The sequence below is a fragment of the Oenanthe melanoleuca genome, chromosome 17 (assembly GCF_029582105.1).
Source record: "Oenanthe melanoleuca isolate GR-GAL-2019-014 chromosome 17, OMel1.0, whole genome shotgun sequence".
Taxonomy (NCBI): Eukaryota; Metazoa; Chordata; class Aves; order Passeriformes; family Muscicapidae; genus Oenanthe; species Oenanthe melanoleuca.
The window spans coordinates 9,599,701-9,613,281 of record NC_079350.1 but is presented as its reverse complement, the minus strand read 5'-3'; the positions used below and the strand labels follow the sequence as shown (position 1 = coordinate 9,613,281).

General features: G+C 49.0%; 1 protein-coding gene across 3 annotated transcripts in view; it reads left to right on the top strand.

The window, feature by feature from the left end:
• Positions 1-13,105, top strand: part of LOC130260170 (discoidin domain-containing receptor 2-like) — a 50,445-nt gene extending 37,340 nt beyond the window's left edge. For all 3 annotated transcript variants that reach the window (XM_056505329.1, XM_056505330.1, XM_056505331.1), the window contains exons 8-17: positions 2,498-2,744; positions 3,746-3,838; positions 4,320-4,477; positions 4,724-4,919; positions 6,004-6,248; positions 6,627-6,748; positions 6,983-7,180; positions 8,682-8,916; positions 9,472-9,621; positions 10,965-13,105. In XM_056505329.1, coding sequence (XP_056361304.1) covers positions 2,498-2,744; positions 3,746-3,838; positions 4,320-4,477; positions 4,724-4,919; positions 6,004-6,248; positions 6,627-6,748; positions 6,983-7,180; positions 8,682-8,916; positions 9,472-9,621; positions 10,965-11,105 — 1,785 coding nt within the window. In that variant the 3' untranslated portion in view covers positions 11,106-13,105. The remainder of the gene's footprint in view (positions 1-2,497; positions 2,745-3,745; positions 3,839-4,319; positions 4,478-4,723; positions 4,920-6,003; positions 6,249-6,626; positions 6,749-6,982; positions 7,181-8,681; positions 8,917-9,471; positions 9,622-10,964) is intronic.
• Positions 13,106-13,581: the final 476 nt, after the last annotated feature.

The following is a 13,581-nucleotide window of genomic DNA, read 5'->3' as shown; positions in this document are numbered from 1 at the left end:
TTTGCTGATTACTCTTTTGGAGATACAGATTCTGGATCTGGATGCAGGCTTTCCATCAAATTGCATAAAAGAATGGTACCAATTTCCTGCTTTTGGATGATTCCTCTTTGTTTGTGAATCTTGTGATGGTATTAATCCTCCAAGCCAAGAGAGAGGGAGCCAGTGGTCATTAAGGCTTTGGGATCATGCCAACAATCAGTTCCAAGTTATTAGTGTCCAGGATAAAAGTCCAGTGTGGAAAGCATCACTTAGATTTTGTCCCTGAGTTCACTACCCTGACATGAGTCAGTCCTTGAGATTATTTTAGGAAACTCCCTCCCATTTAGGAATTTAGTTTATTTTATTGCTAGTGATTCTGCTGTCTCCCTCAGGTCATTGAAAAAAGTACCAAATAATTGTGATTTAGGAATGCATTCCTCTTAGAAAAACAGAGAAGAAATGGTGCCTTAAAATTTGTAAGACTGACTAGTTGATACTGTTTAATCAAATTAATATAATACACAAGCCCACACTATGCTAACTGGGGACAGATGCCTTCCAAAAATCTGTCTTGTAAACACAACCATCCTGATAAACCAAACACATCACATCATAAAAAGAGCTACTTCATCTAGCATCTAATTAAAAAGCTGTTCTGATTAGCATAAATTAATCTTTACTATTTATTGAATGTTGCCTCCTTCAGCTTTGCATTTCTTTTGTACAGGCCAGGTGGTCTGTGAATAATTTTTGCTTCCTCTTATCCATTAGCTTTACCCCAGTCCTCTGAGCTTTCCCAGTATCCCCTGGACACAAAGGTATTAAAAATAAATGTTAGCAACATTGCAACTGCATTGCACAGGCTTGCATGCTGTAAAATTGGACTTTAGTAGGAGATGTTTGCAATAGAAAATGTCTGTGTATCAGTCCAGGATGGAAACACATCCAACTCCTGTCCAAATATGGCCCAAATTGTATATTCCAGGCATCAGGCTTTCCTGCCTGCTTATGAATGACTGTTTCTCCTTACTGAATAATGTTGTCTCAGCTTCATCTGGTCCTAATTATATGCAAATACCCTCCTTTTGTCTTTTTGCTGCTCATCAGGCTGGTTGCCCTCATTAGTGCTTCACTGCTTTTCACTGCAGGACCTGGCAGAGGCCAAGCAATTAAGAGGGTTCAAGGTGGTTTGGAAACTGTTGCTGTCACCTTGGCAAATACTCCACAGTCACTAGGAATTGATTCCTGGGGATGGACCCCTGTGGCTGTGAGAATGGGGCAGGTGAGGGATACTGAGGACTTTGAGTCACTTTATTTCTTCTGGTTCCTGGTGAGTGGCCACAATGCTGAGATATTGTGGTCCTGAGCTTCAGGTCTTCATAACAGAACTCAGCCTGATGCTGAGCCACCAGGAGAAGCTGATGGATGCAGGCTGAGGTGAGGGTTTCCCTAAAACTCAGATCCTGAGTTGTCCTCAAGGTGCAACCAGGGCAGGTGTATGCCAGGGAATATCTGCTTGGGTTTGTCTTGGTTTGTGGTTTTTGGAAGGAATTAGCTTAGACTGCAGCTGCTGAAAGTTTCTAAATGCTAAGAATTTTGGGACACAATTCTCATCTAATGGCAGAGATCAATTGTGATATGTCATAGCTTGAGCTGGTACCTCAAAAGAGGGACCAAGGACCGAGAAATCCCTGGGATCCCTCATGCCAAGAGGGACAGAAGAAGAATCCAAGAGCAGTGTTAGGGTCTGGATCCTCCATGCTCTTCGTTGCTTCACTCTTTCATTACTAAATGGCTGCTGTGTCATTGTTTCCACACTGGCCTCTGAGGCTGGTTTCTGTGGGGTTTTGGTGGGTTCAGTAGTTCATTTTTTAAACGTGGTTGTTACAGTTCACAGTGCACAATCTATGGGCTGTCCATTCCAGCTGTTAATCTTTGAGTAATATTTAATCTGTAGCTTTGTGTACTCTTAACTATTACTAATGATCATATTGTTACATACAAGTTTCACTACAATCTATCTTTGCTATTATTAATGATCAGATCATTAGCCCCAGGGTTCACTCTAATCCATCTTTGACTTGCAGAACCAGAGCCATGTAGTTCAGATAAAGTTCAACTTGTGGCCTAACAATTCTAGCTACTTATGTCAAGCAATTCAAGTAATACTAAATTTTTAACTCTAAGAGTACAGGTGTGTTTTTTCTTTCCCTTCTTAGGTTAAATATTCAAAGACAATAGTTTGCAAGGCTTTAAATTAGGGTTTGCTTGATTGATTTTTATATGAGCCTTTTGAAGAGCCTGCCAGAATGTGACCATTAATGTAGATTCTGCAGGTAAAATTCAGAGCTGATTCAGAATAGCTTTTTGCCCAGTGTTCTCATTGCACACTGGAAGAAGTCACTCGCTGTGCATTCATAGTGAGATACTGGGAATGGAAAATTTTCCTGACTGGAGCATCCTTGGTGCTTGATTTAGGTGAATCTCCTGTCTGATGGATCCCTTCTCCTGTCCCCAGGTGCACTGTAACAACATGTTTTCCAAGGGGGTGAAGATCTTCCGGAGGGTGGAGTGTCTGTTCAAGCCGCGCCTGATCGCAGACTGGGAGCCCGAGCCCGTGGGGGTGGCCACGGTGCTGGATGACAAGAACCCCAGCGCCAGGTTTGTGACCGTGCCCCTGCAGCAGCGCGTGGGCAAGGCCATCCTGTGCCGCTTCTACTTCGCCGACACCTGGATGATGATGAGCGAGATCTCCTTCCAGTCAGGTGGGTGCTGCTGCACTCAGGCAGGCCTGCAGGGGCACAGGGAGCCAGGAGCTGCTGTGGGACTGCAGGACGTGTGGGCTTGGCAGGAGGGTGCCACTGTGGCTGCACAGTGGGAGGAGGAGCTGCTGCAGGCACTGGAGGGGCAGAAAAGGGGCTGAAAGGTCCAGTGGGTGCTTCCCACCTGATACTGATACACGTGAGCAGGAGCACAACCAGGGCAACCAAAACCTGGGCAGTTGTTCTTTTTGAAACAGATCACAGGATCACAGAACCTCCTGAGCTGGAGGGACCAACCAGGATCACCCAGCCCAGCCCTGTTCCTGCCCAGACCCCCCAACAATCCCCCCTGTCTATCCCTGGTGTCCAAACTCTCCTGGAGCTCTGGCAGCCTCGGGGCCGTGCCCATTCCCTGGGGAGCCTGGGCAGTGCCAGCACCTCTGGGGGAAGAGCCTTGCCCTGAGCTCCAGCCTGAGCCTGACACAGCTCCAGCTGTTTCCTTGAGTCCTTTACCTGCCTCCACTCCCCCAGCTGCCTGCTGGCTATGACACTGATTTTTTGCTTCTCTTCACCAAGTATTTTGTTAGGAGTAATTCAAGTATATCTAGAGATGATGAGATCAAATTTAGCAGATTATTAAAAAATAGAGGCTGACTTTTTTTTATTTACGGCTTAACTATGATGCAGAAATCAATGCCATGAGGTACTTTAAAAGGCTCTGGAGGGAAAAGGACAAAAGTCTTGGAGAAAGCCACCAGGACTGACAGGGAAAGGTGTGGTTGTAGCTTTCTCCTCCAAAGTGTCTAATCAGCTGTAGTGAGAGGACATTCCTGAGGGAGGAATTCCCTGGGTGCTGCTTGTTGCTTACTTGCAGACAGCAGCCTCTCCTGTTCCTGATCTGCTGCCTGAACCCCAGGCCCCTCCTGCTGGGGTTGGGATTGCTGGGACTGGTGGCAGGATCAGGGAGGTTTTGTTGGGCTGACACACTCCCTTTCCTTCCACAGACATGGAGAGTGTGAATCCCAGTTTTGTTACGGTAGCCACCAGCACCACGGGTCTCCTGGAAACAGAGCACAACGTTACTGAGGGCACCTGGGGTAAGGACTCCTGCCCATGGCCATGCCAAGGGCTCAGGTGTTGGGGAATTTCACAGGAACATCCCAGTTAACACCATCTTTCCCTCCATTTCTGGAGATCTGGGGATGGGCTGATGAGTGCCTCCTGCACAGGGCAGCATGTGACAGTGCCCTGAGCCTCAGCTGGCCAGGGCTGCCTCACAACATGGACTGGAGGCTTATGTGGAGCCAGTGAAACTCTGAGCACTGTCTGCTCTAGGATGGATCCACTGCAGGAATCTCTTCTGCTCACAGCAGTCTTTGATTGCAGAAGTTCTCTGCACAGTTCTTGGCTCTTTGAGCCTCCAAAATGAGAATTTCTGGTAAGAGCAAAATGTGAACACAGCTGGTGTTAATGTTCAAGGAACTGCCCAAGATCTTTTCTCTACCAGAGTGTAGGAAGTTGGCTGGTACAGAAAACATCTGATGCTTAAACCCCAGATTCTCCTCTCTGTGATTGCAGGAACCACATCTTCTGTAACCAGCACCTGGATAGGGGAGAAGGCAGATGACTCCAACACCTCCATCCTCGTGGGCTGCCTTGTGGCTATTATTCTGCTGCTCCTGATGATTATAATCATTATTCTTTGGAAGCAATATGTTCAAAAAAGGTTGGAAAAGGTAATACAATGGGGCTGTTTTGTAGACACAAGTCCAAAACTAATCATTAACCCTAATGAGCCCAGAACTATGTAAAAGCACAGGGTTTTCCCAGCTCCATGGAGTAGCTAAAGCTGCTCTCACAACAGGGGAAGATGCCAGCCCTGTCCAAGATATTACTGGAAGCTGCTGTGGTTGCAGCCAAGGCATTACTTAACAACTGAGCATTACCTCAGTGTTTTGGGGTTTTTTCCCTCTCCTGTGCAGGCCCCACGTCGGATCCTGGAGGAGGATGCCACAGTTCGCCTGTCCTTCTACAGCTACACCATTGCCAACAACCAGACCCAGATCCACCAATCAAATCCCACCTATGAACGTGCTTTCCCACTGGATTTAGAATATCACCAGCCAGCTACACTGCTCCAAAAGCTTCCAGAGCTCTCCCAGAGTGCAGAGGATTCAGGTAACATCATCAGCCTCCAGAAGCTGCATGCTTCTTCTTTTATTATTTCTTGTAAAATGTGCCACTTGTCAGTGTCTGAGCTGCCATCTTTGACTCCTGTGCAATGCAATAACCCAGGGAGCTCAGGCAGTATTGTGGAACACTGGCACTTCTTGGCATGGAGCTGTGACAGCTGGAGCAGCAGTCCCACTAGAGGGTGGTGGCATTTTATTGTTTTATTTGAAGACTGTTTATGTATTACCCAGGTCATCTTTTAGCAGCTGGTTTGGGCAGTCAGAGCAATCACATTGTTTGTGGAGATGTTGCCTGCAGCACTCTTGGGAGAAGGCCTTTAACACCTTTTTCTGCAGCCAGGGCTCTTTGAAATTCCTGTAGCAAAACCAGAAGGAAATAGAGCAGGGAATTGTCCGTGGTATCCTGGCTTCCAGCCCCCAGGGAGCTTTTGGACCCACACAGAAGGGAATTTTTCCAACAGTGTTTTGTACTCAGTGGAGGCAGTGCTGCATTCCTCACACTGACAAGTTGCTAAGATCCAGCATTATTCTGCACAGGGAGACTGATTGGATTGAACCAGGGTGTGAATATGCAGCAGAACAAATGTTCTGTGTAATACTGACCCTACAGGGAGTTCATTCTAAAGCATTACCCCATATTTATGTGAATAAGCTGTAAGAAGGAGAGGAGTTTGCTACCAGAGGACATGGGAAATGGAAGCCTCAATCAGTTCTTGTTGCAGGAGGGAATCCAGAGCAAGTTTGATGGTGCAAACAACATCCCTGTGTCAGGTAATGGGAACTGATTCTACTTAGGATGAATCAGAAACAGAAAATCACTTCAGACTTGCCTCCCTGTCTGGACAAGACCTGTAGCTCCCATGGCTGGCTAGAACAGGCTGTGCTGAGCAGGAATTTGCTGGCAGCTCAGGGTATTGTTGTGGTTCAAACAGAGCAGAGTCTCCTGTGTAGGTGTCCCTCAGTACGAGGCAGCAGGTGGCCAAATTCCCGGAGCTGTGGGACTGGGAGGAGTGGAAGCTGGGACACACTGGTTCTGAGGCAGTGACTCACCTGTCCTTGGCTCCCTTCAGTGTGCAGCGGGGACTACGCTGAGCCCGACCTGACCAAGTCCACCCCTCACCAAGGCTTCCAGAACAACGTGCCCCACTACGCCGAGACCGACATCGTGCACCTGCAGGGCGTGACGGGCAACAACATGTACGCGGTGCCGGCGCTGACCGTGGACTCCCTGACCAAGAAGGACATCTCCGTGGGCGAGTTCCCCCGGCAGCAGCTGCGCCTCAAGGAGAAGCTGGGGGAAGGACAGTTTGGAGAGGTACAGCCACTGCCTGCTGCTGTCCTCCAGCAGAAAGGAGGGCCTGTGTCCTGGTATGGAGGACAGGGGTCTGCTAAGAAAGGCAGGAGCCTCTCTTGAAATGGAGAATGTAAACCCTCTACCTCCAAGTTACTATAATTTTGAATTTATGGGGCTCTCAGGTAAAGATATGAGAATAGGAATAACAGTTCTTTACTAGGAAAATTAAAATAGAAATGCAGTATTACAAAGAACAAACCCTGCCAGAGTCAGAATCCAAGCTGACACCCCATCAGTCAGTCAGGGTGTTGGCAGCAGTCCCATTAAATGGCTGCTGTGATGTTGCTTTCCTCTGGTTTTCTGCCTGTGTGTGCTCTTACAGCTGCCTCTGCCCTGCAGGTGCACCTCTGTGAAGCTGATGGCCTGCTGGAATTCCTGGGAGTCTCGTCCTCAGAATTCACTCACCAGCCAGTTCTTGTGGCAGTGAAAATGCTGAGATCAGATGTCAACAAAACAGCCAGGTGAGTGCACCTGCAGTTCCAGCCAGCTGGGGAGGAAAGCAGATACTCCCCAAGCACAGGTTAGCCCTGGGGACTGCTGTGGGACTGTGGTGTGTATTCCATGTGGTGATGGAAGGAGCAGGACACAGCAGGGAGTGGGGGTAGGGGAAGCTGGGATGTCAGCCTGAAATGCTGCATTAATCCTGCTGCTGGGAGGAACAGTTTGGGATTCAGAGGTGTTTTCTGTTTCACAAGGAATGATTTCCTGAAGGAGATCAAGATCATGTCCAGGCTGAAGAACCCCAACATCATCCGGCTGCTGGGCGTGTGCGTGCGGGACGACCCCCTGTGCATGATCACAGAGTACATGGAGAATGGGGACCTCAACCAGTTCCTGTCCCACAGGGAGATCTACAGCAAGTTTGCCATTTCAAACAGCATCCCCTGTGTCACGTAAGAGAAGCTGCCTCTCTTGTTGGGATAGATCAGAGTGCAGAGCTGTTTTATCTGCTGTGCCATTGCCATGGCACGTGGATGCCACCCTGCGTGGTGTGGGGCTGTTCCTGAGCCCTCTGGAGCTCTGTGTACCCCTGAAGTGTCCCTGGCAGAGCTGTTCTGGTCACAGACACCATCTTTGATGTATTTGTTGAGGTGACCATCTCTTTATGTTATTTGGCTTGCATCAGATATTTCATTGATATGGAAATCTATTGCATTACAGCAAGAATTTTGGGATGAAAATCAAGAATGTCTCTTAGGCTTTTTAGAAGGTTCCTATGTTCTCTGGTGTCCAAAAAATATTGCATGAGAGGAGCTGAGTGTGGAGCTTCAGTAAGAAGATTTCATCAGCCAACAGAAGGAGAATATTTGGCAAAGAAAACCACTTTTTGTCAGCAGTGGCACTGTCTCCCTCCTCAGTGGAAGGATTAAATCTGCCATAAAAGCATCTCTGCTATTGCAGAAATGCTTTCCTCAGAGCAGAGTCATGTAGGACTAATATATTCTGCTTGATAAGGAACCTTGCACTGAGCAGGAGCTGCAGCATTGCTGAGCCTTTGGTGTGTTCCTCCCCAAAGGATTTACTTGGATTTGTGCTTCAGGCACAAGGCAGGCAGGCAGAGCAAGCTCTGATGTGTTGGCACGAGGTGCCTGGGTCTTACTGTGGCCAGACAGCACCAGCCTTGCTGCCAGGACCTGTCAGTGTTCCTGTCAGGAGTGTGAACCTGGTGTCCTGCACTCAGGACAGGCCAGGACCTTTACTGAAGAAATACAAACTGTGAGCAGTTTATCAGATGTGTGCTGATGAGCACTTGGTTGTGTGAAGCATTTGAGCATCAGCAGGCTGAGCAGCACAGAGGAATAGTGTGGGAAGAATGCTGAGAGTCTGGTGGTCCAAACTCTGTCTGTGCATCCTGCAGCTTTATTAATCCTATCTTCATTTAGCTAATGGAGGAATTAAAATTATATTAGATGGAAAATGCATCTGTTTCTATTTTCAGTAATGTTTAGCATATTGAAAACCAAGTCAACTCTCTTTAATGTGAAGTGACACACTTATGTTAAAATAAGCATTCAACAGTGGTCGTGTTTGAAATACCAGGCTAAGTGGTTTTTAAGATATGAGATTCTGAGCTTAATTTTTCATGTCTCTCTGCAAAAAGTTGGTGCTTTGATGCATGAACTCTTTGAAAATCTCGAGATTAATGTTTGATATTGAAAAAACCATAAATCTAAAGGATGTCAGGTTGTGAAGGCCTGTATTTCAGGGACAGCCTGTCTGTTCCTGCTTAGTCAGCCCAGGATCTTGGCTGTTCAGGCCCTGGAACGAGACAGTTTAGTTCCACTCTTATGGCAGAAAATAAAACCACAGGTCACTAACACATCAAATACAATAAAGTCTTGAGTGTGGGGAAACTCCACTGATTTTCCTTTGTTCTGTTTTCCTCTACTGCAGCCACTCCAACCTGCTGTACATGGCCACCCAGATTGCCTCAGGGATGAAGTACTTGGCATCCCTGAACTTTGTGCACAGGGATCTGGCAACTCGCAACTGCCTGGTGGGGAACAACTACACCATCAAGATTGCAGACTTTGGCATGAGCAGGAACCTCTACAGTGGGGATTACTACAGGATCCAGGGCAGAGCTGTGCTGCCCATCCGTTGGATGGCCTGGGAGAGCATCCTGCTGGTAGGCACTGCACAGAGCCTCTCTCTTCCTTCCTCTGATCTCCACTGTGTCCCTGGAGCAGTGGCACAGCTCTGTGCCAGCCAGTCACCACCAATATCTGTGCTGCACATGGCCCCTGGTGAAAAATCCATAATTCATATCCTGGGAGAGGAGCATGCCCTTGGAAATGCAGAATGTCATGGGATGGTTTGGGTTGGCAGGACTTTAAAGCCCATCCCATCCCACCCCTGCCATGGCAGGGACCCCTCCCACTGTCCCCAGTGTCCAGCCTGGCCTTGGGCACTGCCAGGGATCCAGGGGCAGCCACAGCTGCTCTGGGCACCGTGTGCCAGCCCTGCCCACCCTGCCAGGGAACAATTCCTGCCCAATATCCCATCTAACCCTGGAAAAGCCATTCCCTGTGTCCTGTCCCTCCATCCCTTGTCCCCAGTCCCTCTCCAGCTCTCCTGGAGCCCCTTCAGGCCCTGCCAGGGGCTCTGAGCTCTCCCTGGAGCTTCTCCTCTCTAGGCCAAAATTTAGCATGAATTTCCCTGAGCAGATCCTGTGTGTCCACAGGGCAAGTTCACCACAGCCAGTGACGTGTGGGCATTCGGGGTGACGCTGTGGGAGATGTTTGTGCTGTGCAGGGAGCAGCCCTACAGCCTGCTGACAGACGAGCAGGTCATCGAGAACACGGGCGAGTTCTTCCGCAGCCAGGGCCGCCAGGTGAGCAGTGTGCCCTGCCCTGCTGCCTCACCAGCCCCTGCTGCCCTGCCCTGCTGCCCTGCCCTGCCCTGCCCTGCCCTGCCCTGCCCTGCCCTGCTGCCTGCCCTGCCCTGCCCTGCCTCACCAGCCCCTGCCCTGCCCTGCCTCACCAGCCCCTGCTGCCCTGCCCTGCTGCCTGCCCTGCCCTGCCTCACCAGCCCCTGCTGCCTCCCCTGCTGCCTGCCCTGCCTCACCAGCCCCTGCTGCCCTGCCCTGCCCTGCCCTGCCCTGCCCTGCCTCACCAGCCCCTGCTGCCCTGCCCTGCCCTGCCTCACCAGCCCCTGCTGCCTCCCCTCCTCTGCTTCCCTCAGCTCCTCACCCCTGTCCTGCCTCTCCTCCCTTTTTTCTCTTGCAGTCCAACTGAAAGAATCCCTCAGTCCTGCTTATTTCCTGTTCTGATCCACTTTGCTCTGCTCTCTATTCAGCTTTTCCAGGCTCTCCCACCCAATCCTCTCTCTCCTTTCCTCTGTCAGCACTCTCCTACCAGCATTGCCTCTGGAAGATGGGGAAAGCAGGAGGGATTTCTGGTGGGAAGGAGCAGTTGTTAGATCCCAGGGGATTAGATTCTCCCTGTGCTATCTCCACACCTGCCAAGAAGCCTTTGGCCCTCTCCAGCTGCTGAAGGGCTTTTGTGCTGTTTTGTCCCCACTGCTGCTGCCCTCAATAGATCCCAGTGATGGTGCAGGACACTCCAGCTCCTCAGTACCCCAAGCTGTGGAGTACCAGTTCAGAACAGTTCTCCTCAAAACTCACCTTTAGCACCAGAGAATTAAGGGAAATAAAACCATGAGAAATTTACTCACCATCTCCCAAACAGCAGTGATTAGCCAGGAGCCTAAAAGAAGCAAACCTAAAAAATGAAAGGGAGAAATCAAATCAAGCTGTGCTGTAGCTAAGCTCTAAAAGGTGTTTTTTCTGTCTCTGCTAACAAGCTGTCACGATGCTTAGAAAGCCTCATGGGTTGTCTACGGTGAGTTGAAAGTACTTGGATTTTATTGTGGTAAATTTGGTTTTGGTTTGTGTTTTGCTGTCTCTTGGAAGATAAATCAGAAGCATTCATGTTTTCTGGGGGACAAAGGGCTGTTTTGTGACCAGCTCATCAGACAAGTTGGCAAAGTGTCCGTGTGCTGTTTGAGAGGCTCTGTCCAGGCTCCAGTGCCAGACTGGGGCTGGAGGGATTCCAAACACTGCATGGTGGCTGTGTCTTGAAACCTGGAATGAAACTGTCTTTTGGTGTTACTTTAGTAAAGGCTCAGTTCCTTTGTGAGACCCCCACTGAAATACTGTGACTCTCTTCCTTTCAGATCTATCTCTCCCAGACTCCTCTGTGCCCTAACCCTGTGTTTGACCTGATGCTGAAATGCTGGAGCAGGGACATCAAAGATCGTCCCACTTTTGACATGATCCACCAGTTCCTGCTAGAACAAATGGAGTCAAACATTTGAGTCCAGGAAAGAGGCAAACTGTTGAGAACAGAGTGACTTTGGGTCTCTTTGCCTGTCCCTCACAGTCAGGCCACCTCTCTCCCCTCCCTGACTATGCAGTTGGGATGTCCATGGCAGCTGCTCATTCTCTTGGCCATGGTCTGACACACAGGACCAGAGGATCTCATTTGGTTGGAAAATCATCTCCTCTTCTGAATCATTTCCTGGGAATACTGTGAGAGGGGTTTTATTGGATACCCACACACCTTTGGGCAAAAGGAATGAGTGGAACTCAGAGGGACTTGGAGCTCTCTGGTGGCTGAAGAGAAGCTGGGTCAGTGAAAGGGAGAGACTGCAGCCCTCCAGAGCCATTCCATGGAATCTGATGGAAGTCTTGTGCACATGAGCAACTGTTTCTGTGTGCTCTTGCTACAGACAATGGTGAGAGGCCAGAAACATCTGGAGCTGGGAAATGGTTTAATGGACTTGGGAACTGACGGAGCATTTGGGGACCCTTTGGGAGTGGCACTGCCAGGGTCCTCAGAAGATGCTGAAACAAGAGTCCAAGATGATGTTCTGTTTTCCTGTGGTTGTTAAGCACTGCTTTGGTTATATATGTGCATTTTCCCCACACTGGATTTTTTTTTTGTTGTTGTTGTTGTTTTCTAGAAAAAATGGTTTTAAAATGAATGTTAAAGGTCATTGGGAGGTCACTGTGTTAGAAGGTCTTCCTCTGACCTACAGATTAAGGTTAGGGTAGGGAGTTTGTATTGAGAAGTAGCTGATACTGTACTACTGTCACTATGTAGATTTATTAACCTAATGAACTTGTAGCCACAATGGACTGATGTGCAATTAATCCTGTATAATTACCCATCAATATGAGATCTCTAAATCAATGCTGTTGGGTGTGAGAGGGAACTGAGGTTTGGTGGAAGTGGATGGCTGAGAGCAGAACCCTCTTTGTCACTTGTCACAGTTCCCAGAGAGGGACAGGAGGAGCACACAGGCCACATGTGTGTGTGTGGAGCCAGAGGTTCCTCTCCAGATGTGCCAGGTTGGTGCCAGGGGCAGCTCAGGCTCTGTCCCTGTCACAGAGGCCCCAGGGCTGGCACATCCCCTGTCCTTTATCTCAGTGCAGGCTGGTTACTCATTGAATTTGGGGTTGCTTTTTGTGTGTCCTGTCACAAACAGCTCATTCTCTGGATGATTTTAGAAGGCTCTGAAATCCATTTGGAATGAGTTAGAGAATTTAATGTGTTTCTACAATAAATCCATTGTGGATTTACCAGGTGCCTAGGGAATACTCTGCTATTCCCTCTCTAATCATTTAGCAAGATACTTATAGGACCAAACCAAATATTTCATAAGCTGGGAGAAGATGAAAGCTCAGCATTTGGCTTTTTTTAAAGTAGAATCCAGGATAAAATGTATTTCCAGTAAAGATTATAAAGATAATTTTCATCTTAGCCACAAGCATAGATGGCTGTGCTGTGAGAGGGGAATGTCTGAGTGGTTACAACACAGGGATAATTGTGCTGAAAGGAAAACTCTGCTTCTGAATGGGCAGATGCCAGGCTGGAGCATGGCATGGCTGTGTTTGCTCCTTGGGAAGGCTCCAGCCATGCCTGGGCTGCCCTGCTGGGGATGTGTCCCCACCACAGCTGAGGGCTGAGGAGCCAGGGAGCCCCAGTGCTGTTCTCTCCCTGCAGGGACTCCTGGAGTCTCACCCCCAGATAGATTTTCTGTTTGCCCCCTGTGGCTGGAGGGGCTTGGGGTGAGCTGCCCTTCCCTGCTGGGTGCTGCTGTCTGGCCACCCACTCAGCCAAGGTATTTCTGGAGCATCCCTGCCCCAGGAAATGTCCCCAGTGCCACCCAGCCATGAGTGTGCTCTCCTGAGCTCCCAGGGTGAGGAGTGTCCCTGGGTGGGCTCTGTGACATCTGGACATGCTGTTCCTCCATTGACATGGTGACATACAAAGTTTGTCTCATATCAATAAATTCTAATGATAACCTTGACAAAAGTGAATTTCCACTTCTCTTTTTGTACCCAGGTGTCTGCCCTGAGAACTGGCATTTTGGTGTGGTTGTCCAGTAGCTCTCCAGGGACTGGGTGACCCCTGCCTTTGAGGGAGCAGCCACTCACCATTGAGAGAGTTTTGAAGGGAGTTTTTGGAAATGCTGCAAAGGTGCCAGCCCAAATCCCCTGGTGCTGGTGGGACCTGGTGTGGCCTGGGGTTGTTGGTTGGTGCTGCATTTCAAAAAGCAACTTTTTCACCTTGGTGTTAAAATTGGGTGCTTTAGGCTGGGAGGAGCCTTTGTAGGTCCCTTATCAACCTGTCCACTTAAAACTGAGCTAATTTCAAAATTCCCTTGGGGTGCTCTGGGCTTTGAAAATTTCTGAGGTTGGAAAATCCATCCCTGACCCTGTCCCAGGGCTGCTCTGTGCCCATGAAGAACTTTTTCCTGGTGCCTGGTGGCCCTTCCCTTGCACCCT